Genomic DNA, 15,380 nt, shown 5'->3' with positions numbered 1-15,380 from the left:
TATTTAAGGGTCCGGCCCCCAAGGAGACTGTCTGGTAAAATTCTGGCCCTATGACAAATATAGTTGATGACCCCTGGCATAAAGGATTGGAAGTGACATGAGTTTCAGGTATTAATGAGGTAAGGCAACATATTTGATTAGATGAGATTTTGTTGAATTTACTGGTAAAGTCGCTGATGTTTTTTTTTTGTATCCAAAGTTATTGGTGAGCTCATTAATTATAAGATTCTGTAAAAACATGTGAAAACTGTGTATTCTGACTGAAAGTTCATATAAATCAGGGATTTATACATATTTACCATGGTTGTACCTGTTTTTCTGCCACCAAAATGCACACGCAATGCAATTGCAGTTACGCAACTGTGACGTCCACTCCAAATTGGTCTATAGAGCTCCAATGTCCAAAAACTATTACGAAAAAAACTAGTTATGAGCCACAGTTGTTCTGGGTGACATGTTCATTGTGACATTAAAATGAACATGGGCCTTGTAGTACATTTTGAGTTACCTGTTCTGCTGCTATAAATACTCACTAGAGCACCACGTGTATTAATGCAACAGTGCATTAGAAAGAAATTTCTGAACCCCCTTTTCCCAAATAAAATGATATACCTGTGACCTTTGCACAGGCGAAGAGTGGGTTGCCATGGAGACATGGACGCCGAAACACCAGGGACTAAACCGGTGTCAATGCCCATTTTACTTAAAAACATATCACAGATCATCATAAGATCTTCACATAAAGCCTATAAATAGAACTTACTGTAACATGCGTCTTTCTATTACACTCTGCACTAACACACATAGTGACAATATACATATTTATGTACCGTTAATTTTATTGTAACTTTAATGTGAGAACTGTTGCAAATTTTAGCTTTTTTAGCGGTTTCACCCCTGATCTGGTTTCGTGATTCATGCTCTCACTGCACCGCACACGCCCCGCTGGGCAGGAAGTCCTGCACGTATGCCGCCACGGCCTTGGTGAGGTAGGTCATGCTCCCAAAGCGGCCACTCGGGGCGCTGTCGTACAGCAGCCTGCACACTCCGGTGGACGGGTCCCGCTCCAGGAAGTGCTCTTCTGCTCCCAGGTCTCTCTAGAGGGAGGGAGGAAGAACAACATCTTGGTTGCATCCAAAAGTGCATACGCTGGACTACATACTCAATATGTAGACCATCGTTCAACATACTTTGGTTGCGAATAAAAGGTAGTGTGGATCTTTTCGGACGCACTAAGCTGTAATTTTCAAGGTTACTTCCTGGGAGCCTCCCTGCTGTTGGAGACGCGTAACCATGTGAACCCCGGGCCGACCCCTGCCGACCTCCGCTCTTGTGGCATTGCCAGATAGATCTTAAAATTGTTGAAAAAGGTGAAAAAAAAAAAACTAGAACGCCGGTCGCAGGTGACTACATCACAGATTTTAATATGTAAAAATGTAAATTGGAGTGTTATTGACGTTGCAGAGCTGCCTTGGTTGCTGTGAGTTTGTTATGAACTTTGTGCTACCACATTGCATTGTGGGAAAGTTTTGCCGGCGTGGTGTCCAGTGTTTGCATACTGTAATGTTATTGTATTTCACTGGATATAGTATGCGTACTATTGGTTTCATACTAAGATTTTTGACATACTCTAGGTGTATATTTCGGGGGCAATGCAGGAGATGTGTCACCCCACCAAGATGAAAATAAACACACACACACACACATTGTAGCACGTTAGTATGGAATTTTGGACACACCCACACGATAGTATGGAATTTCAAAACGTGAGTCTTGCTTTAGTGTTTTTTCATGTCCTGCTCACCTGATCCTTGTAGAACATGTCGTTGGCCATGTGGACGATCTTCTCCACGTGGATGATGGAGCCGATGCTCGGGATCTCCACGTCGGCCAGCATGGTGAGCACCAGGATGGCCTCCACCAGCAGCTGCCGATACTCAGGCTGAGGGACGCGGTTCAGAACCGTCTCCACATGGACGGAGAATTTGATCTCTCCTGGTGTCATCTGGAGGGGAAATTCAGAGGATAAAAGTTACGATTTTGTCAGAAATCTTTCATTTGACCAAACACAACCTGGTGCTGACTGTTATTTGTGTCTCTAAACATGTAACATGTACATCTCGGTAAACACATTTCATTCCACACAAAAAAAAAAGTTGTCAATAGGTTGTATTTTTCAGTTGACAATAATAAAGTGGATCTCTCACCTCTCTGGTGGTTGAAGAAGGGAGGACAAATCCTTCTATGGACAAACCGTGGCACTAGAAGACAATGGTTTTGTATGGGCATTACTTTATGTAAAAAACAACAACATTGAATCAAATTATTTTCCTAACTGTTGCCTTACACTTTTTGTATCATATTTATTGGAACTGTGTGCAGAAAACCTACTTCCTGCCACTTTTATGACTCTTATGCAAGATTATTTACATGCTCTACAAAATTCAAAACAGTGAAAAATCATGGAAAATCAATGTGAAAAAGCAGTTTGAAACCCACCTTCTGCAGGATCTTCCAGACTTTCTGGTAGAAGCCCACAGGGACTCGGTTCAAGGCTCCGTCCAGACGCCTCCTGCGCAGCCATTGGCCGTGTCTGGAATCCTTGGCGACCGGCAAGCATTCGGGTATGTCCAAAGATTCTATGGACTGCATCTTGTACCGCTGCCACAGCCGACAAAATGAAAAAGAATCATCTTTAAAGTTATTGTTTGTTGTGGAAGAATTGCACCCTCTTCCTTTTCTAAAAAGGCATAAAGCACTTCAGTAGACTCCCAATCTGACCTCGCTGATGAGGAAAAATATTGGCTTGTATTGTACTGCATTATGTGAGGTGTATGACATTACCATAACAACAAGAAATAGCTTATATATTTCATTATTATTATTCAATAGATAAATCTTTACCCCAGATTCAAAGCTTTCAATGTCCAGAGACTGAGATCGCATGCTCTGAGAGGCAGAAAAGGGAAAAAATGCACAAAATGAAAAACACAGAACTGGGCAAAATGAAAACAGCGATGACAACAAAACAACCCTAAACCCAGTGGACTGTGCCTTCTTACATTGCTATATTAAAAGTTGCCGCATGCAGGAATCAGGATGGGAAATGATAGCAATGAGGTTAGGCAATAATAAAGGGATAGAAAAATAATAAACTGATGAATATCCAAGAAACAGCCTGTTTGATGTTTAGGATGGCTTCAAACTAGGCACACAAAATAATGAATAAATAAATATAGTGCAGAGTTTCTGTCTCCCCCATGAGTAATTCTAACACCTTCCGTGACCGCGCAACAAAATTACCATTTGTTACTTTTTTTGGCATTATGTTTCACAATTAATCAAGAGAATGATCGGCAGATTGATAAGAAAACAACCATTAGTTGCAGCTTTACTATCAATGAGTAATTATTAGCTAGCTCAGATTGAAGTTTCAGCTCTGCGGGACTGAAACTCAGCAGCCCCAAAGTAGCGTTGAGTGTTAACCGCCTCAATGATCTGCTCCATGACTTTTAGTCAATGGTAACGTTTATGTTATTTCAGATAAATTAAGACAGAAAACCACAACTGAATGTTGTTATTGTTGTCACCTTGCACGAGAAGGTCAGTGACTGGTCCAGCTGAAATAGAGACAACAACAAAAAAATCCACTCTGCATTACAGCCTTCCTGCAAACCTGCTTAGAACGAAAACTAAGGCAGTACAATATGAGGAAAATATGCATATGACAGATAACACCTAGTTGCTCCAGAGGCGTGCGACTTCTGACATATATAGCAATTCAAGTCGCTTTGGACAAAAGAATCAGCTACATGACATGTAATGTAATGTAACATGCGATAGCGTTCTGGAATATTGCGATAACGATACTAATTGCGATTAATAAACCAACATTAAAGTGGGTACTCAGCTCGGCATTTCTGCTGCTTTCTTGTATTCTGCTAGAATGCTATAATTTTATTGTTGAATTTTAATCAAACAAAAGGAAATAATTTCCAACATGATTGTATTGAACAAATTCAAAATGAAATTGAATATATAAAGGGACCATTACCGATATTTACTGATTACATGAAAAGGTGGGTTTTGCGATATGTGATAGCCTCTTGCGATGTGTTATTGTGCCAGTTGATATTGCGATTATGATAAAAAATAAATTAAATAAATAATAAAAAAAAACGATACAATGGGCACCAGCATAGCACACCTGGTAGAGCGTGCGCCCCATGTACAAAGGCTCAGTCCTGGTCGCAGCGGCCGCAGATTCAACTCTGACCTGCGGCCCTTTGCTGCATGTCATTCCCTCTGTCTCTCTTCTTTCACATCTTCATCTGTCCTGCATAATAAAAGGCCTAAAATGCCCCCCCAAAAAGGATGTGCTGTCCTACGGAAAACCAAGTACAAAACCTGCATCATTCCTTATAACAGCCTTTTTGTGTACGTTAATGCCCCACTGACGTTTAAGCCTGCCAGACCCTTTTAGGTAATAGATCCTCAGGTCCTGTCAAGGATAATAAAAGATTCAACAAGACAAACCCTTTTCAATTAGTTACTCTACAAAAAGTCAAATCCCTGACACCACCACCACCACCACCACCATCATCATCACCATCATCTCTTTGATCAGCTCTGACAAAGCAAATCTGAAATCGACCTGAATCTGCACCTAAAGAAGATTTTCAACGCAATTACAAATTGATGTCTTTGTTTTTGATTTACTTCACCCACGGCGGATTTACCACAATCAAACCTTATGATCATCACCTTGACTGAGTCAGTCAAAGACACACTTCGGTCCATCTGCAACACATGAAACACAATGACTTGCAACTCTCCAACCCTAAATTGCATCTGTTAACAATCCGTTGCAAAGTCCTATTCCTTTTTCCAAAGCAAAAGCCAATGACACATTAATAACAACCACAATAACTCCACAGCCAGGTGAATTAACTCTTCTAACATCATCATCACCTCCGTGGCCGGATCTGTCAGAGACAACCGGGGTTCCTGGATCAAAACAAAGAAGACAAAACAAGCAGCATTTAGAGGTCGAGCTCGACAATTCATTTGTGACCGAGGAAACAGCGAAGCAGTCTCGACTCAAGGCACACATGCTTGATTGATTGATCTCAATCAGCAGACGGAGTTTGCTCAGTGCATGTTCAAACTTTCTATTATTTTAGCTTTCAACATCCATGTTGGCCTAAAAGTTGAGCTCTAAAGTTATTTCACTTGCTTTTAAAAGCTGTTTTTTCACATGCAAACCAAGGACTAAATTCTGCCTTTCTGCACGGAAAAATATCGACAAAGTGTTTTCAGTTCTATTCTGATTTTGGATAAATAAAAGTTAACAAAACAAGCCCAACTCAAGTTGAAAGCTGCGGAAAAAGCTAAGTAAGTGAACCACGATGGTTGATTGCTTTTTCAACAGCTGTCCAACGTAGACGAGCAGTCTGAAACGTTTGAACATTAACAAACGGGCATCCTCGGTCTGGTGATGAAGGCCGTGTGAAAGCAGCTGAAAGCTCTGGGACACATTCCACTGGTGACTGACAGAAACACGGACAGCCATTCAAATTAATCTGATCTGATTGCTGATGTTTCCACTGAAGGTGAATTAACACCTACAGCATATTCTGGTTTTATAGTCCACTTGAAATTGAAAGAAAGAATAGATAGAAAATATTCCTTTGCGTGATCATCACCTTAAACGGATCCGACAAGGACAACCTGTGCTCCGCCTGCAACAAAGAAACCAAGTCAATAAGCTGCTCTCGTGATTTTTTTAAATCTAAAACTCCACCTCAACAATTACTTAATATTCCAGCTTTAATGATTTTTTTTTCCAATATCAAACATTGACATAGGCCATCTAAACCTCATTTTTTTAACAACCAGCTGTACAGTTTTTCTTAATCATTTCTCGTCTGATGCAGCTCGCCTCTTTCCACAATGTTTCCCCGTCAGCATCAGCCAGGTGAATTACCACCTAATCTGATTCATTGTCATCTTACACGGATCCGTCAAAGACAAGCTGGGTTCCAGCTGTGAAAAGACAAGAGTCAGTTTGCCAAAAAAGCACAATAGTTTCAAAATAGGACCTTCTTTCATCTCTTTTTCACCAGCTGTCTCTCAAAGTCAACAGCACATACAACTATTCTGACAGTCCATCTGTTCAGTGATAAACAGCTCTCTCGCTCCTCTTTTTAATGCACTTTAAAGCTTTGCTTTAAAAAATGAGCAGCTCCCACAAGGCTCCTACCATCTTCATGTCGCTCTTCAGTTTGCTGATGCCGGCTCTCTCGCTCTTGGTGGCGCCCACGTTGCCCAGTTGATGGATGGAAATGGCAGAACTGACGCCGGTATCCAGCTCTCTAACTGTGGAGGGTGGGGGTGGAGGGGGGGGGTATGATGTGATTAAGAATGTGATTGGCTGTGTGTGCAATCCAGCATTTGATTGGTTGCTATGATAGATTGACTGACCGCTGCACTGCACTCCAAACTCTTTCCCACTGAGGATGTGGTGGAGGAGATTCTTCAGCTCTGATGGGTCGAGGCTCATCAGACTCTCTGTAGCCTCCTCTCCTGCACGTGCACACACACACAATTAATTACTTTTTCTGGCAAAACTTGGGAACTTGTGAATGGAAATTTTTTGCAATTTGCTTACATTCATGGGTAAAAAAAAAAAAAAAGAGAAGGGTAAACTATGAATTCTGTGATCAAGTGGACCACGACGGGGTCAGCGGTAAGGTGGGTCACGGCCTACCGGTGTATGTGTGTCCTGATGACATTGCTACAGGCTATCATTTGATAGTAACAAGGGTATCACTGGTTGTTCTCTCATAGGGCACATAATCACTATTCAATTTGTACATTAATACAAGTTCTTGTTAAAAAGATCCAGAAGGAATAATATGGTCTACTCTCTCTATCTCTCCTCTCTCTGTTCCATTGTCCTCAGCTTCTCTTCTCTATCTGTTCCATTGTCCTCAGCTTCTCTTCTCTCTGTCTCTCTATGTTCCATCGTCCTCAACTACTTCTCTAAGGACTTTATTATGTCTGGGATTTGAAGACCTGTAGCTTCATCCACAATTAGTTGTGAGGACATTGTACTATAGATTGTGTTTTATTGGTGAGATAATTATGATAAATTTAACTCTATTTCAGGATACACTGCAAACCCTGGTTGGTTTATGTTATTATAGCATTAACTAGCAAAGGGAGCTTGTTTTCACTAACTTTCAGTGGCTTAAATGCCAGAGAATGCATGAAATTACATCCAGTCATTTAGCTGACAATATATCCTGAATTGTACCTGTGACATGGGCTAAGCTAATGGAAAAGGTAATGGCGACTTGCAACTTTGTGTTTGAAAGGGGTAATCTAATCAATGCTGTGGCTTGTTGTGTCAGTGACATGACTCTACCGTGAACCAAATTTAAGTTTGGTACCGACCGAACTCCCTCACTTTGGGCTTGTAGCCGAGGCCGTTGGTGGCATTAGGAGGAGTAAATATGCGCGTTAGATAAAGTCATCTTCTTCTTCTCTTTTCTTCCTTACCTGAGCAGTTGAGCGACTGGGCCAGTTCAGTGGCCATGACCTGGATGATGAGACCGATACGGAGCCTGAACATCTCGCTGAACAGACTGGGCTGAGTCCTAATGCTCATAGCCAGGTACACCATGATCTCCTGAAGGACGGAGAGAGAGATTAAAGAGGAAGGCAGGAGGACAAACGGCCACATGATTAGGGTGGAGGATGTGAGTCACCTGAGTGAGAATGGCCACGCTGATGTTGTTTTCGCTGGCCTCGTCTATGAGAGCGGCCAGCTGGTCTGGAGGTATGGGAGCAGTGATGGTTTTCTCTCGGGGCTCCGGAGGCAGACCCACCGTCAGGTGCTTCTGATGCGCCAGCAAGTCAGAGCAGGCCTACCAACAGATCACAACCAATCAGAAAAGAAACAGGGGTGCACGCAAGAGTTGTTGACGAGAATCCAGATACAGTATATAACTAATAATGACAAATTGATAGGCAGACATGTTTTTGAATATAAAAGACATTCTTTAACAATCATAATGGCCCAAAAAAATCATACACAGATGGTACAGATTGTTTTTGTGTCATTGTATATGAATTTAAAACTTGAGAGCATACGAAGAGCAAAGAACTTAACACCGCTAACAATTTACTTCAGTTACATCTTATGCAGTGTACATCCACAATGCTCCACTTCCGGGATTGCTTTGGTGCCGCCGGAAATTCTGCCGGATTTCACTCTTCCGGCCGAATGTCTGTCACCTTCCGCTTTCTTTGTGTTGGAATTTTAAACTCTAGTGGATTTCTGAGGACCATGGTGTCCTGATCCTCAGATCTCTGCAGGGTCAATCCAGACAGCTAGCTAGACTATCTGTCCAATCAGAGTTTTCTGTTGCACGACTTAAACCACCATTGATCATGCACATGTTCCACCAAAACAAGCTCCTTCCCAAGGGTATTTTGCAGCGGCACCAGGCTACATCCGGCGATTAGCACCGCCCAAGGCTACCAAACTAAACTTTCATTTGTAATATCAGATCACTGCCAGTCACTCTAATCACCTGCCCATGAACACATTACACTGACTAAATGAAAACCTAACCTCTCTGGAAAAGTGAAAGTTTATTCACAGAATGTCCCCCTATTTTATTTGTAACGGTTTCTTTGTTTGTGTGTGCGTGTGTGTGTAGATAGAACATAGTACATATGGACATGGATAACTACTCTCCAGGGTGTAGCCTTGTACAGTGTTTACGTTTGAATGCTATATGCATGCGTGTTACTGTCTGTAGCTGCTCTTAACAAGTTGTGTGTCGTACCGAGTCAAGCTCCTCCACTTTCTTCTTCAGCATGCCAGAGATCATCCTGATTAGGCCCCAGTGTTTGACTTCCCCTGCCTTCTCATACAGGTCAGAGAGCAGCGATCTCACCGTAGAGCCTTTCCCGTGCAGATGAGTGTCCCAGTCCATGCCCCTGTGATTAAAACAAAAACAGCAGATTGTCATCTTTATCCCAAATATGCTTTCCCTATGGCTAACTGTACTGCATTTTTAGCCTTCCTTAAGAATTAATTCTAAAGATGATCATAAGGTGAATAAAAAAAATAAAAAAAATAACTTTTTAATACCTGCATTTTTGCTGCATTGCCATTTACAGTATGTTTTTCATACTCAATTGGAATTCTGTTTATATATTATATATATCTTTAGTAATAATTTTAAGGATTTATGTTGGAAACGTTTAAGCATAGCTTGCTCAGACAGAGACATGGACGTCAGTGAAAGGAAAGGTGATAAACATAAAAATTAAAGGGGAACTAATTTTGCCTCATGCTGAAGAAAAAACAAGAGGATTATTAGCTTTCTGTCTCTCGTTTTCAAGGTCTACAAGCTACCCTCTTAAAAACACACTAACATTTTTGCTAATACGGGGATGTACAGAAAGAATATGAAGATGAAATCACTAAAATACTACTAAAAGAGAATGAAGTGTGCAGCTGGGAACACAGTCTGTTTTCTTGCCCATTGAAAAAAGAAAAAAGAAAAAACAACAACTGTTAAGTATTCTGCTTGGAGCAGTGGACAGCCATACGTACAGCATAAGGGGAGCAACATGGGGTGCAGTGTCTTGCTCAGAGACACTTTGAGACGTGGTCGGAGGAGCCTGGGATTGAACTGCCAATCGAGTGGTTGAGGGGCAACCACTCAACCACCGAGCAAAATGCTGCACACATCCCTAAAATATTTTCTTCTATGAATCAGCTACCATTGTAAGACGGTTTCGATGCAGCTCACTCAAACAGTGTATCTCACTTGTCTTTGAAGAGGATGTAGAGTATATCACCCTGGTCCTGGAGACTCTGGGTGTCTTTTAACAGCTGGACCAAAGCGTTGTAGTCAATGTTTCCGCTGGCATCTGTGGGGATAACGGCCTTTGCTGAGGCTGTCGCCTCTGAAGCCTGGAGGACAGGTGTAGGAAGTTAAAGGTCAAAAAAGGTACAGTGCTCATTTTCAGGTTCATACCTGTATGTTAGGTTTCTACTAGAAGACGTGGACATTATGCTTTTGTGTTTAAACCTTTGAACTCTGCAATTGAAAAGGTCCACCAGTGTCTCCTTTGGTATGCTTGCTTATAGGGATGTTCATTTATAAAGAAAATAATAAGAATGTTGATTTCTTGGACAATCTTTAAATGCTTCATATCCCTTAAAAACAGTACAAACCAGGCTAAACGGTTACGTAAGCCAATAAACCATAATAATTACTAAAAGTACTAAATTGTCTATTACGAGAAAAAACGGATGTGTGTTTTTATCTAATTTTACACACAAAACATATATTGATCCACAAGACTCCTTAATGTAGAAACATGACTACACACACGTTAGATTTTTTTTTAAGGAAGGCCAATCAACAGGAATAAATGATCAAAATTATCGTCATAGGAAAAAATATGTTATGTTGATGCATTTTCAATCAATCATCCAGCCCTAATTTGAACTATATACTATACATTTTGTTGTTTTTGAGATATACACATTTTTAGGAGCAGAGTGTAAAGGCGTTTTGATAGTTTCATCTTTTATAGAAATGGTCCACCCTGGATGTCAAGTAACATGATGGCGTCGCTGCGTGCATACAACATAATTTCGCAAAAGACAGAAGGCTTAGCTTTGTGTTACAAAAAAATAGTTTTTATTTTAGACCGATTTAAACAGGAACATGTAAACAAAGATCTGCCGTGGACCTCTAGCGCCAGCCGCCTATGGGAATTCTGTCCTCTAAGGGTTAAAACTATTTTTTTCTGTCCGTCTGAACATACTTGCTTCATAATTTTCTTTTATAGAGCACCTTAAACTGTTTTATAATTTTAAAAAAAGAAATGAAAATACTCATTTTTTTTATATTAGGACTTTTAAAGCAGCCACTGGATGATTGGTGGAGAATAAAAAAAAAAAAACTTAAGAACATTATATATAAAAAGCCACCTGGGTTTCTTGCAGTGCGGAGGGGTCTGGGAGGTTCAGGTTGAGGGAAGGCTGAGGGGAGTGAAACAGCTTGTTCGGCAGGTACATGTTGACATCTGGACAGAAACAATGGAGTCTGGTGTCAGTGAGAGTACGTCATATGCTGCATAGACATTGTTGTTTGGGGTGTGATATGTTGTGAAGATGTTGGATCCGCTCACTCTGTATGTCGAGGTCCTGAGCCTTGTTCATCAGAGACACCATGTCCTTAGTTTTGGTGGCCAAAGCCTTGAACTTCCCCAGAGCTCCCACGTGCCGTTTGGGCTTCTTCGGGGTAGCGTGGGCCAGCAGGTGGTCCAGGTACTGGGCGAGGTCATCAGCCTCTGGACAGGAGGACAAAATGGGACAGAGGTCAAGACAGAGAACACAGAGATTGGGGTGGGGTAAGAGAGTGGAAGTGGAGTGGATGGAGATAAAGAATGCAACAAGAGACACACAGCAAAAAAAGATAAAATACCCAAACTGTAAATTCAACTCACCTTTTTTAATGTAAAAAGTCCGAGAACTCTAGCATTTAAACTACAGCATCTGATTTATGAAAAAATTAATATTTACAAGTAATTACAAGTGTTGTTATTGTTTTAATTTTAACAAGTAGATTTAAGCTTTTGTCAATGCATACTCACAAGTATCTAGCCAGTATCTTGTTAAAACTGTGGTTAAGAGATGCTGCTCTTATGCTGAGTTATTTAAATTATATTTCTAGTGCTATGGGGTGGGAGCAGTGGTATCGGATATTTAAAAAAACAACCTGTAACAACAAAACTGACATATCTGCATGGCTACATACACCCAGATTTTGGATGAATTGACCCTTTAAACTGTAAAGACAACAACAAAGCCTCATCGTTCCCAATCAAAGCGCTTGAAAAAGAGGATGTAAGAATGATGAGCAGACACATTCCCTAGCAATCCGCAGTTGTAAGACAAGCCATACTCCACATGCGTATATAATAAATGAAGCCAGACATGCCCTGAACTCACCAACAAACCCTGTTAAAAGAAAATTAAGATCAAAATGTTTTGACTGCAAAACAAGCAAAGCTGGGCTTGGAGCTGTCATGTGAATTGGACTTGTTTTGTGATGGACGATAACACGATCCAAACTGATTCATTTTCAATCAAAAAGTATACCAAGTGACCCCACGTGGCGTCCCAAAGCCCAAGGTTGAGAAATTCTGAGAGAAAGCTCCAGAACAGCACAGAGAGGATGGAGACGGGGACAGATGAGTGACGAGGGAAGTGGTGATTAATGAGAATCTTTGGTTACTTTGTGTCATGACATGTTTCTGGTGAGATAATTTACAGATAATAAATATTAGTTTTATTAGATTAGTTGATGTTTTTGGGGGGGGGATTTCAAAATAAAGGGTTAGCTGAAAGAGATCACTAAACAACAGAGAGATACAATTAGAAGACTGGATGGGCTGCAACAATAAGACATGTTAGGAGACAAGGAAATCCAAGGCACTCTTCTTCAAAATGATTTAAAAAGCCTTTATTTTACAGGCTATTTCATAATAGAAAATGTAATAGACATAGGGAGAAGCAATCCATGCGTAGCGGCACAGACATCCTTCTTCAGAATGCTATAGAAATCCAGTTTCCAGTTTTCTATTATGAAATAGCCAGCAATAAAGGCTTTTGAAATATTTTTGAAAAAGAGTGTATTGGATTTGCTTTTTCCTATACTTAATTAAATTCCTGACCCCAAAGAGCACCTTCAAACCTTCTGAACTTCCTGAGCACCCTGGATTTTTTTTGTCTTTGTTAGAAGAAAAATTCCACCAATCACACAGACATTTTTTGAACTTTAAAACATAAACTTACAGTAAATGACACACAGTGCAGTTCAGTGTAATTTTGAGTGTCCTAGTAGGTCATTCATGGTATTACACTTACATACAGGCAACACATTACTTTATCTTTATGTTTTACAAAAGTTAATGACCGTGTGTAGATTTTTTTGTACCACTAGGAAAGGTCAAACCAACGATGGAAAACAAAAATATCAATTTTTCCATCCCTGGTGTCACCATTCCTTCCCATCAATCCCAATCTGTTGTTTTTCTCCTTACCATCATCATTACGTAACTCATGCACGTATCCATCGCCGTCACTCTCATCATCATCATACTCTTCGCGGCGGTGGCTCATGCTGCCAGAACCCTTGCCGTCCAGGAAGCTCAGATGAGCGAAACAGGAAGTGGTCAAGAACTCCGACAGCTTTCCCGTCTGGATCCTGGACAGAAGAAATGTCTGTTACTGTCTGGTGTTCACCGGTTCTGTACCTGTTGACCAGTGTTTACTTGCCCTGACACACCAACCCGATAATCGGCCATAGGACAGTCTGGCGAGGTCGGTGACTCGAGTCTGCTAGGTGTGTTCCGTTGGAGGGACCCGCACCCTTTATTTGGGCCGACCTGACATGCTCGGTTAGAAGGCGGGCACTGGCGTCAGTCAGTCCGACTGCCTTTTCTGCCAACGGTCAGCTGTCGAGGTGGTGTGTCAGGGCCTTAAAACTAGTGATGGCCAAATGAAGCTTTGTGAACCAGTGTCTTTATTTTCTGAGCCCACTGGACGGTGCTCCTGGTTTTAAGAGAAAGGCCTAAGGCATTGCAATTCAGTAAATCCTCAACCAATTGTTGAACAGAGATCGCCATCTAGTGGGATCAGAAAATAAAGACACTGCTTCACAAAGCTTCATTTGGCCATCACTACTTAAAACCCCTTTATTTACAGAAGCAATACATGGGACCTTCATTTTAACCTCACTCTACTGGCTGCCCAGTGGCCCAGTTTGTATTCCGTTTGTATTTTATGCCAGTGTGAGTTGCGTACTTATTCTTCCGTACAGCATTTTAGTCAACTTTGGTTCTGTTAAATTGGTCTATAAATAAAGTTTGATTGATTGATGGGACAAAGCCTCCTTGGTATCCTCTGTAAAATAATCACCTTGCTCCTCCAAAATATCCATCCTGTAGCTTCTTCAGCGTGGCCAACACTACAGGGTCCAAGTTTGTGTGCTCATCAGCTGAAACACACACAAAATACATACACTCTGCTCAACACAAACACAAATATTTACATTTTCAATACAGCAGATGGGCTGCTTCCTGTGAACTCTAACCCTTCTCCCCTTCAGTCTTAAAATGGACATAAAGCCTCTTTAACACTTTGTAAGGCGTTATTTTTAGATAGCGAAACATTTTTAGTCCTTTTGCATCAAGGTGTGACTGTCTGTGTGACTGTGTGTGTGTGTGTGTGTGTGTGTGTGACTGTGTGTGTGTGACTGTGTGTGTGTGTACTTACTCAGCATAGTTTGCGAAATGGGAAACGTGACGGTGGGTCGTCCGGTCATCCTCCATCTGGATGCGAGGTAGGAGATTTCCGTCCTCAACATCTCCACAATCATTTTGTTGTCCAACGCCAAGTAAAACTGCTGGTGGTCAATGAACTGGAGGGTTTTAGGGGAGAAAAAGGAGGGGGGGGCGGGGGCAAAAGCATAATTTAGATTGAGGGAATGAGACAAACAGGGGCACAGAAGAAGAAAAAAATACTGTTATAGGACTAATCTTTTAAAAACGTTCTCAAATCGGCAAACACATGCTGCAAGTTAAAAGTCAGTGGTGGAAGAAGTACTTTTACTTAAATAAAAGAAGCATTGCCAGAGTGTAGAAATACTATAAGTAAAAGTCGAAATCTGCAAAGTAACTAAAGTTTTCACATACATGCAGAGCAGATAAAAAAACGACAATATTTCCCCGTGAAATGTAGTAGAGAGCAGAAGCACAAAGTAGCAGAAAATGGAAATACTCAAGTACAAGTATATAAAATGTGTATATTACTTGATTAATGTCCTTGGATACTTTCCATTTCTGGCTATAACTAATCTACCCCCAGACAATGCGTGTTGTCTTACTAACCTGGGGTGTGAATGAGAAGAGGGTGTTTCTGATGGTGTAGAACTTGGAGGTTCCCAGCACTCCGATTCTCCTGTAGGGCCGTCCCGACAGACCCAGCCTCGGGTTACGACCTGCAAAGCAGGAAAAGGATGAGCAAAAGGTCTGTAGAGTGAAACAAATGAGTAGATCAGGGGTCTTCTACGTTTTTTAAACCACGGACCCCTTAACTAAGAGAGAGATGGAACAGGGACCCCCTACTACATATTGTACATAATTAAGTTGCATAATAAGCTACAACAACTTGTGGGTGGCCTAAAGCCTTTACACATCCCTTTTTAGTGCATAAACTACTAAGCTATTAAAATATTTGTTGTCATTGTTTTTATAAATCATCTTTTATTGATAAACAC

General features: G+C 41.1%; 1 protein-coding gene and 1 long non-coding RNA gene across 17 annotated transcripts in view; one reads left to right on the top strand and one right to left on the bottom strand.

The window, feature by feature from the left end:
• Positions 1 to 570: 570 nt before the first annotated feature.
• The window catches only part of phka1a (phosphorylase kinase, alpha 1a (muscle)), a 29,261-nt gene continuing 14,451 nt past the window's right edge, over positions 571 to 15,380 (bottom strand). Inside the window, exons 15-36 of one of the 16 annotated variants that reach the window (XM_034857038.1) lie at positions 14,992 to 15,101; positions 14,378 to 14,522; positions 14,021 to 14,099; positions 13,144 to 13,307; positions 11,227 to 11,388; positions 11,027 to 11,121; positions 9,852 to 9,997; positions 8,859 to 9,012; positions 7,773 to 7,931; positions 7,564 to 7,693; positions 6,484 to 6,585; positions 6,263 to 6,378; positions 6,010 to 6,045; positions 5,706 to 5,741; positions 4,972 to 5,007; positions 4,765 to 4,800; positions 3,591 to 3,620; positions 2,905 to 2,949; positions 2,500 to 2,661; positions 2,208 to 2,261; positions 1,805 to 2,005; positions 571 to 1,097 (exon numbers count right to left, since the gene is read on the bottom strand). In XM_034857038.1, the coding sequence (XP_034712929.1) occupies positions 924 to 1,097; positions 1,805 to 2,005; positions 2,208 to 2,261; positions 2,500 to 2,661; positions 2,905 to 2,949; positions 3,591 to 3,620; positions 4,765 to 4,800; positions 4,972 to 5,007; positions 5,706 to 5,741; positions 6,010 to 6,045; positions 6,263 to 6,378; positions 6,484 to 6,585; positions 7,564 to 7,693; positions 7,773 to 7,931; positions 8,859 to 9,012; positions 9,852 to 9,997; positions 11,027 to 11,121; positions 11,227 to 11,388; positions 13,144 to 13,307; positions 14,021 to 14,099; positions 14,378 to 14,522; positions 14,992 to 15,101 (2,372 nt within the window). In that variant the 3' untranslated portion in view covers positions 571 to 923. The remainder of the gene's footprint in view (positions 1,098 to 1,804; positions 2,006 to 2,207; positions 2,262 to 2,499; positions 2,662 to 2,904; positions 2,950 to 3,590; positions 3,621 to 4,764; positions 4,801 to 4,971; positions 5,008 to 5,705; positions 5,742 to 6,009; positions 6,046 to 6,262; positions 6,379 to 6,483; positions 6,586 to 7,563; positions 7,694 to 7,772; positions 7,932 to 8,858; positions 9,013 to 9,851; positions 9,998 to 11,026; positions 11,122 to 11,226; positions 11,389 to 13,143; positions 13,308 to 14,020; positions 14,100 to 14,377; positions 14,523 to 14,991; positions 15,102 to 15,380) is intronic. The other 15 variants (XM_034857039.1, XM_034857041.1, XM_034857043.1 and 12 more) reach the window with 15 other exon arrangements.
• Positions 3,893 to 15,347, top strand: LOC117935125. Its single transcript, XR_004654687.1, has 3 exons — positions 3,893 to 3,902; positions 10,600 to 10,601; positions 15,262 to 15,347. It is a non-coding gene; the product is annotated as an uncharacterized LOC117935125 (long non-coding RNA).

This window comes from Etheostoma cragini, chromosome 19 (assembly GCF_013103735.1).
Source record: "Etheostoma cragini isolate CJK2018 chromosome 19, CSU_Ecrag_1.0, whole genome shotgun sequence".
Classification (NCBI taxonomy): Eukaryota; Metazoa; Chordata; class Actinopteri; order Perciformes; family Percidae; genus Etheostoma; species Etheostoma cragini.
The sequence above is the reverse complement of the archived record's forward strand: the minus strand, read 5'-3'. Positions and strand labels throughout refer to the sequence as shown.